This window comes from Euprymna scolopes, chromosome 23 (genome assembly GCF_053919585.1).
Source record: "Euprymna scolopes isolate OS-2025 chromosome 23, ASM5391958v1, whole genome shotgun sequence".
Taxonomy (NCBI): Eukaryota; Metazoa; Mollusca; class Cephalopoda; order Sepiida; family Sepiolidae; genus Euprymna; species Euprymna scolopes.
The window spans coordinates 25,694,334-25,712,335 of NC_136504.1; the positions used below are offsets into that span (position 1 = coordinate 25,694,334).

Below are 18,002 nucleotides of genomic sequence, written 5' to 3' on the forward strand. Positions count from 1 at the left end.
AATTTAGTTAAATTATTTTAATTCAAGTTATTTTGAACTATTTGCTAAACTGGCACATTTTAAGTAATTTTCACTGATATTTCACTTCCGGTTATGAACGGATATAGTTTTTAACCAAATCGAGAGATATGGTGATAAAATGATTTGTTTTAATTATTTATTTTCTATAAATGTAAAAGTTACAAATATTGATAAAAAAAATAAATAATTAGGCTAAGGATGATTTTATTTTTCGACAAAATATTTTAAATCATTAGCCCTCTATTAAAGTCTCGGCTATAAATGTCGATTCATTGTAAGGTGTGAGCACGTTTACCAAAAGGTTAAAATTTATTTCCTACAGACGATTTTAAAATCATTTTTCAACTATTCACTTGACTGTCTGAATTTTATTATCGTTTCCATAATACTTTGAAAAAGAAACAAGGTAAAGTAATGCTTTTTATATCAGATATATTCCTACGCGTTTTTTTTTTTTCACTTTTTTTTCTTCGATTTTCTTTTGAGAAAGATCTTATGTTTTCCTGTCTGGGTAATTGATTTAGTTGATAATATATATTTGTGTGGGGGAGTTTCGACGTAATTATGTTTTTTTTTCGGGGGGAGGGGGTGTCGCTTTATGTCTCAGCATCACTCAAAGAAAAATAATTGCAGGAGTACAAAAATGCGGGTGTTTTTATCTGTTTAGTACTTCTGCAGTTTACGAACCGTGCTATTTTTTAGATATGATTTACAAGTGTAATTCAATTTTTGCCGTATCTTTTGTTTATTAAATTTTTATGTGAAAGTCCTTCCTTTATTAAAAATGGGGTACTTTTTATATACACAACCAAGCATAGTTTATCCGCAAAAATCCTAATTTACATTTTTGGGAGCAACACAAACTGAAAACGGACCTGTACAGTTTTTTTTTCTACGTAATGTAGAACTTTCGTTTACATTTTTACCAGTGGTATCTTTTTCACATTTTTGACATCATCACTGCTAATTTACCCCTATTTAATCTAATTTTAACTTTACAAATCTATTGACACTACTGTAGATGAAGATGATTCTGTGAAATATCCTACAGAGTTCTTGAATTCAATTGAGCTTTCTGGAATGCCTTTCCATCTTCTAAAAGTTAAAGTTGGTTGTCCTATCATGATTTTAAGATCATTAGAGCCACCAAAAACAACTAATGGAACAAGATGTGTTGTAACTAGATTGCATAACAATTTGATTGAAGCAATGATTACATTTGGGGCTTATAAAGGTCAAACTGTACTCATTCCGAGAATTCCACTGATGCCAAGTGATAGCGAGTTGCCCTTTGCTTTTCGGAGGCTGCAGTTTCCAGTGAGGCCCTGCTTTGCTATGAGCATTAATAAGAGTCAAGGGCAAACATTCATAGTTATCGGAATTGATCTGACAAACCCATGTTTCAGTCACGGCATTTTTTATGTGGCAGTTTCAAGAACAGGAACTTCAAAATCAATCAACATATTAGCTAATAAAAGAAAAACAAGAAATGTCGTTTACTCAGAAGTTTTGGTTTCGAACCTGTAATTACATAAATATCAAAAGAATGCCAATTAGTATTGTGTAATACAAATATATCCGTAGCAAAGCTCGGGTAAATCGGCTAGTAGTAAATAAAAATGAATAGCTTTAATTGTTGGAAAGTTAATATAAACATTATATGCACTGTAAAGTAATTTTAGAAGGTTTCTTCAGTTAGCCTGACAACTTCCTTCTTGGAATGAAACACAAACGTTTCTGTGCAGTTTGTTTACTATATTACTGCCGAGGTTGTATTCAAGTATGGAGCACTATTGAAATGATTATATATATATATAATCATTTCAATAGTGCTTCATACTTGAATACAACCCTGCACAGAAACGTTTGTGTTTCATTCCAAGAAGGAAGTTGTCAGGCTAACTGAAGAAACCTTCTAAAATTACTTTGCATGAACAAACAATAGTACTAATGTTCATCAGTTGTTTACGATGAAACACGTGTGTGTGTTATTAGTTATGGAAACGTTAAGAAGCGAAACATGCTAATAGAAATAAATGCATTAAAACTGGACTAAGACATTAATATGAATGCCTCTTGTTTAAAAGAGATTCTCTGTTTTAGCAAACTTCTAGGTCTGACCTTTACTCTTGACCTGGAATGGAAGACTTATATCAAATCTGTTACAAAGGTCACCAGAAAAAACGGTTGCATCATTTTACCGCCCCAGAATGTATCTAAATCCTCTTCCTGTATAAGAGCAAGATATGTCATAAAATGGAGTACTGTTGCCATATCTGGGCAGGAGCGGCTTTGAGCACCATATCGTACTTTGACGAACTTCAAAACCTTGTAGGTGATACCCTTTTTCTTCTCTGCAACCTTTTCACCACAGAAGAAATGTTGTGAGCCTGTCTCTGTCCTATCGTTATTTTCATAGCAAATGCTCGTCTGAGCTTCAATCTATGTCCCTCCCTTGCCAAACTTTCACAAAAAGCACCTGTCTAGCTACAACAACTATCAACAATAACTAATTTGTTATTTATTTTTTTTTTTTACTTTCATTATTTTATTTTATTGAAAATGCATTTAGTTCACAATTACAAAAATTTTTTTTCAAATTCATGCTAATTAGCGATACATCTTTTACTAATGTTTAGCCTCTGATGCAAAAAGTCTATATTTGAAACATTTATGGTTTAAGGATTTTTCTTTCTTATAATTGTTTGAAATTTTTAATGGATGAATACATGTTGTAATTTAATCAATTTTTATTTTAATCAATTTTGATCATATATATATATATATATATATATATATATAAAAAGTGATGGTTGTATAGTTCCAACGACAGAAAAAATGTATATTTAAAAGAGTGTAGCAATCAACAGTTGTAGGTTTTTCAGACTTTTATCATTTTTTAATATTTTAAGATATTTTTATAACGCGTTTCGAGCCTTCTTCAGCTCTCTTCAGATATTTTTGTATAAAGTTTTTCCAAAAAGACATTACCTTAAAAAACTTTATATAAAAATATCTGAGGAGAGCTGAACAAGGCTTGAAATGCGTTATAAAAATATTTTTAAATATTAAAAAATGATAAAAGTCTTAAAAACTTACAATTGTTGGCTACACTCTTTTAAAATGTATATATATATATATATATATTTGAATAAGGATTTAAAGAAAAAAAAATACAATACAAACAGCTCAATCTCATAATAAATTTATTTTAACCCTGTATAAGCATCTTCAGATGAGGCGAGCCAATTAGATTCGCAAGGAAATCTCAAGTGTGAGAGCTGAATACGAAGCAGAGTGTAAGAGTTAAAAAATAGACAGGGTTGAAATAAATTTATAATAAGATTGGACTAAATTTGTGTTGGATTGTTTCCTTTTACTCTTATGAGCTCTTACACTTGAGATTTTCTACAGCAACTACTTGATCCTTTTCGAACAACACTTTCTCACTCTCTGCCATGGATTCTTGATTACCTCATCATATAGATTTATGTAGACTTTATCTAAATATCCTTTTCACCTTTGCATTCTCAGGAACCTCTCCATTATTTTTCATGCAAATATGTTTCGCTACATATGTTGCCGTTTCAATTGATGTGCTAAACAGCAAAATCAGTTTAATTTCGAATAATATTTTGCTAATATCGTTTCTCTGCAGTAAAAGAAGGCATCCTTTGAAACTCCGCGGAATAAGGAATTTTCTAAATGTTCATTGCGTGTTCCTTGTCGAATAATGCATTTTTTTTATCCTAATTTACAGAGTTTTAATTTATATTCTATATAACAAGCTCTATTCCTTATTTGGTTTATTGAGCTTTTTCATCTGGTTGGGACTATCCTATAAATATTAGTACTAATGTTTATATTCTACTTGAGGTTACAGAATTACCAAATTAGTAAACTTAACTATAATCAATCATTTTTTGAATATGTATATATATATATATATATATATATATATTATCTATATCAAAAACACTTGTAGACGTTTTTTTTAAAAAATTTTTTTTATTTCCATACTTTGTGAACCAGGTGCGTATGCAGACCCCACAATTTTAATGAATCATCATTATGCCAGATCAAACATACCCATTCCTGTGTCTCGATACATGTTCTATCATTATATGTGTTCAGTTTTCTATAATAGTCAGCCATATAGGAGCCTATTCGTGACCAGACACACACACACACACACACACAGCTTTATATTTTATATAATATATATATATATATATATATATATATATATGCAAATGAAAAGGAAACCTAAAGTAGATAAATCGTATTTTAGGTTTTCCTTTTCATTTAGCATAACGCCAACCATCGTTTGTATTTTATTTTTATTCATATAAAGTATAAAAAAACAACAAAACTAAACAAAGAATTTGTTCAAGTTTATTGTGGCTTACAAAAAAATGTGACCGATTTAGGTAGCATATATTTTTCATCCAGAATAACAACTTCCAAACAATTCACAGTACACTTTTGTGGAATATAACTTTTGCCCATAAATTAAGGAGTGTCAGTACATTATGAAAACATATTACCTGGAGTGTTGAGATACAGAGCTCCTCCTCGAAGAGTGAGGAACACAAACTCTTTATTGAAAAACTTTGAAACCATTTAAATCATTCTTTTGAAATTTTAAATAGAGATTCTATGAATTACAGAAGGTGCAATATGCGTGTGTGTGTGTGTGTGTGTGTATTTAGGCTTGTTTTCATGAAGGCAAATATTATCAAATAACATTTAAAAAAAATTTTATGAGGCTCTTAGTTTTTAGTTTTTTGAATAATCACCTTGGTATCAAATTGGAGTATATGATAAGTTCTGTGGGTTCTTTGTTCCATATATTAATGATTTCAAAATCAATAATAAAAGAAATACATAAAAAAAGAAAAACAAAGCCTCATAAAACAAGTATTTGTTATTTAATATTTTTTTTTCATATATACATAATGTTATTGATAATAATAATAATAATAATAATAATAATAATAATAATAATAAATATATAACTGTGGAAATATGCTTTATTTCCTTATAATATATACCAATCCTTATTTAAAAAGGTCAATAGCAATATAATGAATGAATGACAAAAGTCTATATTCCAAAGTTCATGATGTTGACATCTTACAATTTATTCCTTTAATCCAGTTGACAGACTTTTAAATGTCAACTAAATTAAAGAAATACATTGTAAGATGGTCAACATCATGAACTTTAGAATATAGACTTTTGTCATTCATTAATGAGAGAGAGAGAGAAGGAGTTTTGGTCTTATAATAATATCATCGGAGTTTACATTTATCGCAGATATCCATAAAGATCTAGGACAATCTTTTACATCATGTTAAAATTGTTTAAACGAATTCAAACTGTAATGCAATGCTTGGGGCTGGGAGTTAGAGTACTCTCTAGATTTAGTTTATTCCCACAGTGTCAGCGAAAAAAGAATGGCGTTTGTTTTCATTGTGCTTGTGTTTTTCCTGTTGACTCTTTAATAGAAACGTCAACATGAAAAACACAAACACCATGAAAACAAACGCCTTTCTTAAAACTGAAAGAGTTTCCTATTCTGTAGTGAAACTTTGTTGTAGACCAGTTTTTGTTAAAAGTTTTATCTGCAGCTGAGTTGTGTACCTTTACAAAAGACTTCTAATTTCAGTCATTGTCAAAAAAAGAAAAACCCACCATATATTCCAGGTAGAAAGATATCCATCAACATTTAATATGAGAAGGTGTATGTTGCTATATTGAGAGGAGCAAAAAAGAGAGAGATTATGAAAAGTATTAGGCTTCGAGGTATAAAGAGCATTTTTATCCCACACCCCTAATTGATGTAATCTCCCTAGTGAATCAACAATTAAACTTATATGCATTAGTATATATTTTTATATTGTCTTTTTTAAATTTTTCTTTTTATATTATATAGGGTGATGCAAAATTAGGTATACAGTACTTAAAAAGGGTGGGGGAACGCATACATATTATTAACTGCATTTATTATAATACAAACAAATGTTGCATTCACATGTAATAATAAGCCCTAACCTCTCACATATTCGAATTAAATCGCTAATTTAACTGCAAGAATAAAAGGAAATGATTAAAAGGACATATATTTTAATAAAAACAAATAACCAAAATTACAAGCATTTTTATTTTAGGATATATTGCTTTCACTAATATCACCGATGTGACATGGCTATATACTTACTTTTGCACCAACCCCCTCCCCCTGTTTGAGAATGAAAAAAAAAACCTTACGTGTTTATAAATTAATAATAATAAAAAAAAATTATGTGAAAAGGATGAAAAGGATGGAAGAATTATTATTTATTAAATTTCATTTTGTGGGCTGATCCATTCTTTGTTGCTGGTTTTAAATGAAAAACTGTTTTTAGAGAAGACAGTTTTTTTTTTCTCAATGCAAGAAATTTTTCTTTGTGAACAGATTTTTTTTTTTTTTTTAGATGCGAACAATGGCTCCGTAGATCGTGTTGAAGTTTGGAAAAGCATTTTTGTCTGTTCAGTTAAGTTTGAAATAGTATTTCCATCAATAAATGTGTAAATGGACGCATCTAAAGAATCTCTGTTCTTGATTTTAAGTTATTTTTAAATTAGTTTTATTTAAAAACAAAAACAAAAATAGTAGAAAAAAAAAACTTTTCTATTATTTGTGATAACAAACCTAATGTAAACATACTTTTAGACATTTTTTTTTTTTCAAAAATTGTTTTAGAAAAAAATTGGGTGCTTGTCCAGAATTCCCCCTATATTAAAAACAAAAATGAAGAAAAATCTGTACGATGCACGTACCCATAACATAAATAAAATATCTTATTCCAAAAATCATGTAAACCGATCAAGAAGTTTTATTTTTATAAAGAAAATCATTTTTAAGCAGATCTGAGTTTTTCCAATGTCTCTTTCCTCCCCATGTTAAGAATGGCTTTCTAAAATCTCACAAGGTTGAATTATTTGGAGCTATTTCACTTGTTTTCAAGATGGCGTCGTAGCCATAAACTTTAGTTTTCTTATTCAAAAATAAAAATAATTGATGAACTTTCTGTCACAGGTACACAAAGTATATGGATTTTTCTTTCTCTTTGGTTTTGAATTCTAGACAAGCACTGAAAATTATTTATCTCTATAACCCTTTTTTTTTTTTTTTTTCAAATCCTTATATCAGAAATATTTAAATATCAAATCGTCTTCGTTCATCAAACACAAAAAAAAAAAAAAAAATCTATAAAATTTTCTCTTAGGAAAAAGTTAAAAAAAAAGAAAAATGAAAAAAAAAAAAAAAAAAACATATATGAAAAATATTTCCTTAATATCGTTCTGAAATTTCCCAAACTTTACTCTGAAAGAATTTGGGAGTAAAATTAAAGTATGTATGTAGATAGGTATTGAACTTTAATATATATATATATATATTAATGTATTGGTGTATATTAGGTGATCAAGAAGGCAGCACCGTGGGTTGCGTATCTGTCGAGCATGCAACAGATTGAAGGGAAAGCAGGGGGATAAAAGTTCTTCAGTATCTGTGATCCATAATCATTTCTGGCCGACGTGGATCATCCACAGCAACTTCTTGAGCATTCCGTAAAAGCATCTCCGCTCTGAAAAATAGACAAAAACAAAACAGGTTCACAATAATATATAGTCTCGGAATTTTTTTTAAACCTTTAAAACTATATAAAAAAATAAAAAATAGTTACAATGATATATATATATAAGAATAACATGAAGATAAACAAAAAAACACATGATGTTGAGTCTTCTATCAACATTTTTCTTCTTGCAACATTATATTGTCATGCATTTTTTCTCTCTAAGTAAAGAAGTTATCATTTTTCTGAAGAGTAAATGCACGAAAAGAGACGGTATTGACATAATAATAACTGTTTGTTTCTGTATAACGAAACGGATCTGGAAAAAAATGTACCGAAATTTTAACATGCTAAAAAAGCTGTTTTGCATGAAAATAAATAAAATAAATATTTGGATCTTGGAATGTAACTATAGTGTAGTTATTCTGTTGTTATATTTACCATACTTGTAAGCAAAAAGAACTGGTATACACAAAGAGTGAAATATAATTGGAAAACATACTTTACCAAAACAACATTTTATATATATATAGTTTTTTGTTCAAATCAAGATAAATATTAATTTTTTTTTTAATAATTAACTAATGATGGCAAACAGACGTTTTCTTTATAATTTTTTGTATTAGGTTTGAGGCACTCAGCATTTCGGAACCTTTCAGCATTTTCTGTAGCACCAATATTACCAATTATTTTTATTGGTATTTAAATATTTACCAGTAAATTCTATTTTCAAAAGACAGTAATTCTTTACATTTATTAGAGTTGTGGTTTTTAAAATTACAGTTATTAGAGTTGTTATTGAAGATGGAGTAGCCAGCAAAACACATATCCATAAAGATTTAATTAAATATCGATTATATATATATATATATTAGTTTCACTCCATCTCAAAATTCATTGACACACAGTGTCTGAGGCATTCCTCAGATTCACCACATCTGCGGTGACTTCAACGTCCATAACGTGGAATGGCTGACCCATTCAAATAAGACAGACGATGAGGGGAGGTTTTGTCATGATTTTGCCATTGCTTATGACCTCACTCAGATTGTTCGTGAATCCACCCGCGTGCCTGATACACCCGGTCAATATGCAAGCCGCCTAGACCTTTTTCTCTCAACTTCCCCTGAGCTATGTTCATGTTCCGTTCATTCTCCTCTAGGATCCTCTGACCACTCTGTGGTATCAGTTAAGATAAAAACAAAATGTAATAAGTCCCCAGACGTACCCCTCCACCGTACTGTATACCGATACTCTATGGCTGACTGGGATAGCTTCCGTACATTCATATCTGATTTACCTCTGCACTCCATGTTTAAAAAGGAAGTGTCCTCTATAGTATCAGATCTGACCGAATAGTTAATTGTAGGCATAGACCAATTCATACCATCTAAAAAATTCCAACAAAAACCTAACAGCCAGCCATGGTTCTCCCCAGAATGTGCTACTGCTATCGTGCACAGAAATCACTTTTTCCATAGCTACCAATGTAATAGATGCACTGAGACTAAAGCTGCTTTCAGGACTGCCAGCAACCACTGTAAAAGAGTAATAAAAAATGCAAGAGAGCTATATGCCCAGTCTGTTAAATCCAAGGTAGCTGATCAGCGGCTTGGTTCCCACCAGTTTTGGCAAATAACAAATAGGATCCTGAGCAGAAGTGTGCATTCTATCCTAACCATTATCAATGGACCAGAGGTCATCTCGTCAGCATCAGATAAGGCAAACTATTTGCCAAGAACTTTGCAGCTAATTCTACCCTATGCGACGAAGGCCATCAACTCCCCATATTTCCTCCTATAACACAGAACAAGCTAGGTAACATACAAATATCCATGCCTGAGGTCGCCAAGCTAATCAAGAACCTAGATTCCAGTAAATAAACTGGCCCTGATGGCATCCCAATTATAGTGTTAAAAAAGCTTCAACCAGAACTTGCTCCCATACTTACCAAACTGTTTAAGTGCTGCCTTAAGGAGAAGTGCTTTCTGACTCCCTGGAAGACCTCATCAGTTTGCCCTGTATTTAAGAATTCAGGTGATAAGTCATCTTCCTCTCAGTACAGACCAATATGTCTCCTGTGTGTTATGAGTAAGTTGCTGGAATCCATATTAAATAGAGAAATAGTCAACCACCTCAGCAAAAACAACCTTCTTAATGACACACAATATGATTTCCGCTCTGCAAGATCTACCGCAGATGTGCTAACGGTTATATCTCACAGGATTAGTGAATCTCTTAACAAAGGCTTCCTTCCTAGGGCAATTGCTCTTGACATATCAAAGGCCTTCAACAAGGTATGGCATAAGGGTCTACTTCACAAGATTTCCAGCTACGGTATAACTGGAAATGTTTTCTCAATCATTAAATCATTTCTCTCCGATAGGCTCATAAGAGTAGTGGTCGATGGACAAAAATCAGAGGCCTGCAGTATTAATGCTGAAGTCCATCAGGGGTAAATCCTGGGCCCAACTCTCTTCCTGATCTACATCAATGACCTCCCTAAACACATACTTAAATCATTCGTTGACATCTATGCTGATGACACGACCATCTATGGTAACACATCAAAGGCTGTAAATGACAAAGTTCTCTCTGATTCTCTCTCCTCTGATCTCGAGCGCGTGGTTCAGTGGGGGAAGACGTGGCTGGTTACCTTTAATGCATCTAAAACCAAACTCCTATTCTTACATCATCAACGCTCTGATCCCCATCTGGCATCAATTGGGATGGATGGCTCTCGTCTGGGAGAGGCCCCGTGTTTTTACAAGCTTCTGGTTTTGACCTTTACTCCTGATCTGAAATGGAACACGTACATCAAGTCTGTTGCCAAGGTCGCTGGAAAGATGGTGGGATCCTTCTACCGCTCCAGAAGATATCTCACTACTGATGCAATTCTCTATCTATATAAAAGCAAAGTACGTCCAAGGATGAAATACTGCTGCCACATCTGGGCAGGAGCTGCTAAAAACAGCCTATCCTGCCTTGACAGAGTACAAAATAGACTTCGTGGCTTAGTGGGGGATGCCCTTTTCTCTTCCTTGCAACCTCTTTCCCACAGAAGAGACGTTGCGAGCCTATCCTTGTTTTATCATTATTTCCATGGCAGGTGCTCGTCTGAACTCCAATGTCTGGTCCCCCCTCGCCAATCTTTCACGAAAAACACCCGTCTAGCTGAATCCACTGTGAAAAATTTCCCTCACTCTTTATCTGTGCTTAAATCAAAACATAGATTCCATGAACAAAGCTTCTTTCTTAGAACTGCACGCCTGTGGAACTCTGTTCCGTCTGCCTGCTTCCCACCTAACTACAACTTCGATGTGTTCAAGTCCAACGTTAACAAATTCCTAATGAACCGCCCCCTTAAGTAAACACTTCATCACATCTCCACACTAACGTAATGTACTTGCAATAACCCTTATCCCTGAGTGGCTTCCGGGCCTTGATAAGTGGTGACCACTGTGTAAAAAAAAAAATAAAAAAGTATGTCTCGCTTAAGCTACGGTCTGTGAGGATGTGTGCGATAGTCTGCACATCGGTGCCACAGGAATACCAAGTATAGTATTCATAGCACCACTTGTGCTGGTTCTTCCATGTTTTGGCAACCTTTATTTTGGGCTCGGTTGAGTATTACCCATGCTTTCTAGGGGGAGTTCAGAGCCTGCTAGGAAGTCTTCTTTTGGTGCTGGAAGAGCCTTGTTGTTGTCTTTGACTGACTGGTGGCAGGATGCTGGTGTTGTTTGTCCGAGGCCTGTAACAGTTGCAAAGCTCTTGTGAGATGGTAGTCACTATGGCACCTCTTGGTATCCAAACTGACAGTATAAGATTCTAAGAAAGCAACTCCCTGTCATGGACGTGCATCAGAAGCAGCGATGCGTCATTGGATTCCTGGCAAAAGTGCATTGCGAATAGTGGTGACAATGTAGAAAAATAAATTCTAGAACACAAAAGGTCAAGGTCACTTGTTTAAATCGTACCACTCCTATCTTTGTAGTTCTTCAATTTTTGAGGTTAAAAAAGAAAATAGGAGGCTTTACTGTTAGAATGATACTCTTAGTAACTAATGCTCGACTTATTTCATCCTTAACTGACTTCTCTACTTGCGTCTCTTAGGTTTAGAGTCCTGAAAACTGACTAAGATAATTAGTCAGTCAGTTAGCTTGCTGGTTTTTACCACCCCATCTACCCAACACTGCCCTCTTCCCTATCACAAGCACAGGGGCTCTTTGTCCATCAGTTTACTGCCAACTATGTAATTATTTGACTGTAATAAGTACCACAAAAACTAATTTTCTCACTGTTGAACTCAGCCTTTGAATTCGTAATGATGACTTGATGTGTAGATAAAACTTTGGTTTATAAACTGAAACAGTTGAGTTCTTGAAAGGCTTCTTTATTCTCATCTAGGATTCATAATTGGCACATTATAAAAACTAGCGGGGGTGCCAGGCGTTGCCCGGGTGTTTGGAGGTGTGGGTTGAGAAAAAAAAAAGCAGGCTTTAACCCGTACTGTGAAGGAGGAAAAAATAACGTGAAAAAATGAGGATAGTGAATTCAATAAGTTGGTAATTAATTTTGCCCGGGTGGAGGACATTGGCACAAAGACAAAACAAAAAAAATTAAAAAAAAAAGATAGAGAGATGGTATTGAACTTGAAAACGTAGGGTAATTAGTCTTCCTTGTTAACCATTACGCCATAACAAATAGTGAAATCAATGAGTTGATAATCAAGTTAAGAATCATAGGAGTTGTAATACATGCACAGAAATGAACGTTGCTTTTAAATCTGGCCAGAGGCCAGTTAACTTTCCTGCTTTCTGCCGTTTTATTTATTGCTTTCCCCACAAAAGCAAATTAGACGCTGGGTCGTTTTTAATGTTGGAGAAAATCAGCTCCTCCACAAAAGGGGGCACTCTGGCAGTATCTAAATAAATAGTAATTGTCTCAGTATGAAGGGCTTCCCCTACATTCACGAAGGACCAATTACAGAATAGATACTAACCGGTTCGAAGGCCTGGGAGTTGTTGATGCATTCGATTAGTTTCACTTTATTTATATGAAAAAGACAAACACTCGAAACGAGGGAATTTTTTAAAACTCAATCAAAAAAAAGATAGAGACCATGTCTGTTTGTGAATCGGAGGTATTACAATCTAGGAAGTATGCAAAACCTTCTCCCGGAATCTAACCAACGCGAGAACCCCGACGCAAAAAGCATTTCGTGGGCATAATGCTAGACTAGCCTGGATGCTCGGTGTTGCCCGGGTGTTTGGAGGTTTGTGTTGAGCAAAAAAAAAAAAAAAAGTAGTAGTAGACGGGCAGGCTCGAACCCGTACTGCAAAGGAGGAAAAGAATGTAAAAGAAATGTGACGTCTTTGCTGTTGCACCCATCGCCAAACAGGAAGTGATGAATGTTTAAATTAAAGCTAGTCAATCGAAAAGAGGGGATAACTTTCGAAAATATCAGCAAAAGAATGACCCCCCCTCCCTGTAGAAAAGTTAAGGGTGAAGCAATTAATATTTTTAGCCAATTTTTCGATATTTGTCGTCCGAAGGGTTGAGCTTCAAAACAGTACTGATCTCGTGAAAATCTGTCGCCTCTGTCAAAAGTTTTAGGCAGACATACAAACATACATACATACATTTAAACAGACAGATGAAATTTATATTATAGATGACCTTGTCTGTCTGTCTGTCTGTGTAAGGAACGATCTCTACCAAACTACTCCATCAATTTTTGGCCTACATATTTGAAACTTGATATATAGGGAAACTGTGGAATAAATTTGATTTGGTTTTTAGCTGGTAAAAATAGCTGCTAAGGGGTTAAAATTTTAAAAAAATTGGAACTTGGCAAGCATAAGTCGACTTCAAGTGTAATTTCTAAGCATGTATAAATATACATTTATATCTTTAACGATACTATTTTTTTAAAAGGTTTTATGTGCTTATGAACTTAGATCGGGCAGTAACGACTAAAGCTGGAGAACTACATGTTTTGGTTTCGATTCTAGCTAATGGCATTTAAGTCATTTCTTTTTTCTTACTTTTGAATTCAGTACTATATATTGGGTACAATATAATAAATCAATAGAGTATTGGTTTTATAATAATAGATACCAAATCTGTATAGATTAAAATATCGTATTTAAGCGTATTTTGCATCCAGACAATGCCTGGTGGCAGCTAGTTCTTTAATAAGCAGGATTCTAACAACGAAATGATTATATTTAACAAATATAAGTATGGTTGAACGTTTAATCAAAGAGGATGAAATCAGTAAAGTATATTGATTGATAGGAATGAATAGGGAAGACTTATAAAATTTGATTTTCTTATCTAATATATAAACGGCTAGATGTATGTCTGTCTGTCAGTCTTATTTTCAAACTCTATCTTTTCTGAAACTAAAAATCGCAAAGTGGTGCTCGGTGCCTCAAATGGTTGAATTTTTTATGGGCTGTTCTTTTACGGGCCTTTAGCATGTCAAAAATGGTTCAAAATTAAAAAAAAAAAACGTTATGCATTTTGTACATTCATCTTAGTTTTAAAATTTTTTTTAATCAATTCATATACGTGTCACGTTGGTACAAAGGTAACGTCACCAGGTTTGAATGCTACAGGTTAGGTTTCGATTCTAGCTAAATACGGTTTCTTTAATTTTAAAATTATGACTCTATAATAATATATAGGAAATAAGGACAAATTAAGATATCATATTTAAGTGTATTTTACACCCAGGCAAAGCTCCCACCCCCACCCCACCCTGCTAATTTAAAAATAAAACTACTTGATTAATTTACATGATTTTTTTACGTATTGGTTTTGTTGAAAGTACATAACTCGTGCAGGTTTTATTTTATTTTTTAATGTATATTAAAAAAAAAACAAATAAAGAAAATTCTACCCATGCCGAAATGAAAATATCCTATTCCAAAAATCATACAAAAAAGGAAGTTTCATGGGAATATTAAGTTGACAAACGGTTCCCAGTTGTATGTATTATAGCCCACCGATTTAGAAAGACTAATATTTTCGGTCATCAACATAAAATAATGGAGCTTTAACAATTTTGTTGTAATCTTTTAAATACAAAACTTTTTCCCCATTAAAGACAAGCAAACATTATAGCCCATTCATTAAGAATGCGTGCTTTAGGTCAAATTGATGGTTGAATACGGTTAAATTTGTGCTCATTTTTGCATTAAATAATAATTTCTATTAATCCCCAATCATGCATTGAACAGATAACATACTTAATTTGCTGCACCTTATTATAGTAAAGGTCCATATAAAATTTCAGCCAGGTCATACCAGTAGTTTCTGAGAAAAAATAAGAGTAAATGTGGTACTGTGGCAAATAATTCCTATTAATCCCTAACTGTGCATCAAACGGATACCATAATACTTAGTTCACTGCACCTTATCATAACAAAGGTCCAAACAAAATTTCAGCCAGATCAGCTGAGGCGGCAAAATCTCACTTCTTCACTGTAGAGGTCTTTAGATGCTGAAAAGATTTTACTTTAATAGCTTCTTCCCTTGGACTGCTAGACTTTGGAATTCCCTCTCTCCTTCCCTGACTGTACTAACATGCTGAAATTTGAATATAATATAATCTTGCTGCTCAACTCCCTATATAGTAGCCCTTAGTCATAATCATGTTGTGTTATTCATAAGAATAGTTGGATCGTTAGTCATGGTTTGTTTGAATCCGTACAATTATGCGTGCCTCCACAATCAGATGTAAATAAAAAAAAATGTCTTTTGTACTTTTAATAACAAGCAACGAGAATGCTTAGAAAAATGCTTATTTTCCAGTGACAATACTGACAGTAAGGAGGAGTTACATGATGGCGGTGGTGTGTGTGCAAAATGACTGAGATATAATGTCCGCTCTCTTTATACAAGTGCATTGGGTTATCTTTCAGATGCAAGGTTCATTGTTTACTTGCGGTTTTAACGATGTAAGATTCCGTTGTACGGAAGACCAAATCGGCCAAAATGTCTATCATGTTTTTATTGGCGCTTTTCTTCGTATTTTTAATAACATTTTTTTGCACCATTTACAAGTTCTTTTTACAAATAATTTTTTTAATACTGTAATAGTAAAATAAAGATACATTTATTAATTATACGGAAAAAGTATCTCGTAATGTTTTCACACGAGATTTTTTTCCTGTTGATTTCTCTTTTTTTTTTTTTTAATATTAAAATTGATTTAAAGTGATTTTCAAGCCTTTAACATGACGGAGTTTATAATGAAAACCAAATTACCGTTAAAATTAAAATAATCTTTATTAGAAATTTGTAACAAAATAACAAAATTATAAAACTATTAGATTAAAATTGAGAACTTTTAATTAAACAACGTGAACATTTTATAATGAGTGTTTTCATGAAATGTATTTTTAATAATAAAAAAGTGAACTTTTTTTACTTAAACTTCATAAAAAAAACGTATCCAATATAGAATTTTACTAAAATAATTTTACTATTACAGTATTAAAAAAATTATTTGTAAAAAAAACTTGTAAATGGTGCAAAAAAATGTTATTAAAAAATACGAAGAAAAGCGCCAATAAAAACATCGTAGACGTATATTATCATTTAAACAGTATATCAATTTAAATATTTAAATTCAGTAAATAAATTTAAATATTTAAATTATGGCCGATTTGGTCTTCCGTACAACGGAATCTTACATCGTTACAATCGCAAGTAAACAAGGAACCTTGCATCTGAAAGATAACCGTGCATTGTTTAGAGTGAAGAAAAAAAATCTAGGCCCCGCCCCCACCATGCCAAAATGTTATGAAAAAAAAAAATCGTCTAGCTAAAACCACTATCAATAATTTCCTCCACTCTTTATCTGCACCTAAACTTAAATGTAGATTCCATAAACAAAGCTTTCTTAGAACTGCATGCCTGTGGAACTCTTCTGTTTCACTGGTTCCTAGATGACTCCAATAATGTTGTGAACAAGTTCTTGATGAGCCGTTCCCCTTAAGTAATCCAATTTACAAATTTCCACTACTAACGATTACTACGGTATTGATCCAATGACTACCGTACACTCAATTACCCTTATCCTTGAGTGACCTCCAGACCTTGACAAATGGTGACTCCTTTGTAAAAAAAAAAAAAAAAAGAAAAAAGATTCTCACCGAGAGAAAACGGTAACACATGAAGAAAATCAAATGGATGTACAGCGCTTACCTTCTGGCTTTCTTTTCTTTGTGTTTACGGATGCAGAGAAGGGCAAATACTGACAAGAATATACACGGCACTGCAATGCCCATTACGATGAGGGCGACAAACAGAGTCTTGTCTTCGGAATTCAGGTGGTCAAGGAAGCCCCTGCCATCTGATTGGCGCACCTGGAAGTGGTAATGCTGAGTGGTAATATTCATCATTAATTTTGAGGGCTACAAGAGAAATAAAGGAACAGGTAAGCTTTTTCAGTATGTCACAGGTAAAAAATTTGTTGGATAAATCTAGAAAGATATTGGGTACTTATACAGAATAGAGGCAGTGTTATCATCGGCATATTCTGGGAAGGTTACACAAACTGTCGAAAGGTACCAAAAAGCTTAGCCAATGAAATCACAGCAATCAAACGTAGCTTTTGATTATTTTTTTAAATTGGGAGGTGAGAATACAGAATAATTACAAAACCTTTACATGTTAAGAATGACTTTCTAAGAAACCTAAATATAAATCTCACCTGTCTGTTTAAATGTATGTACGTATGTATGTATGTCTTGCAGAAACTTTCGACAGAGGTGACGGATCCTGACAAAATCGGTATCATTTGAAGCTCAACATCTTGGATAACAAATATCGAAAAATTGGCCAAAAGCATTAATTCCTTTACTTTAAACTCGGCCATTTTGTATAAGGAGAGGTAGATTTTTTCGCTGACATTATGGCAAGTCATCGTCACCATTGGATTGACTTCAGTTAATTTCAAAGCTTTTGACTTCCGATCGTATCATGGAGATATTGGCTAAGACGTCAGATTTTCTTTCACTTTCTTTTCTGCCTTCGCAGCACGGGTTCAAGCCTGCCTGCCTGCTACCACTTTTTTTTTTGTGCTCAACACACACCTCCAAACAACTGGGCAATGCCGGGCGTCCAGGCTCGTAACATTATATATTTCAGCACAGTCTAAACTGTACAAGACCATTTTTTTCATTGAAATTACAATAACTGTTTCAGATTATAATTATGTTGTTTTTTTTTTTAATCTTAATTTTGAACTGTTTGCACACATTTTAAACATTAACCCTCATTTCTGAATTTTTGAGAATCTCAACACCCGGGCTACACCAGGCACCTATGCTAGTATATATA

At 33.1% G+C, this 18,002-nt stretch overlaps 1 protein-coding gene across 1 annotated transcript in view; it reads right to left on the reverse strand.

The window, feature by feature from the left end:
* Window positions 1-4,402: 4,402 nt before the first annotated feature.
* Window positions 4,403-18,002, reverse strand: part of LOC145245809 (uncharacterized) — a 182,922-nt gene continuing 169,322 nt past the window's right edge. Inside the window, exons 2-3 of the mRNA XM_080107457.1 lie at window positions 16,866-17,074; window positions 4,403-7,655 (exon numbers count right to left, since the gene is read on the reverse strand). Coding sequence (XP_079963583.1) covers window positions 7,571-7,655; window positions 16,866-17,074 — 294 coding nt within the window. The 3' untranslated portion in view covers window positions 4,403-7,570. The remainder of the gene's footprint in view (window positions 7,656-16,865; window positions 17,075-18,002) is intronic.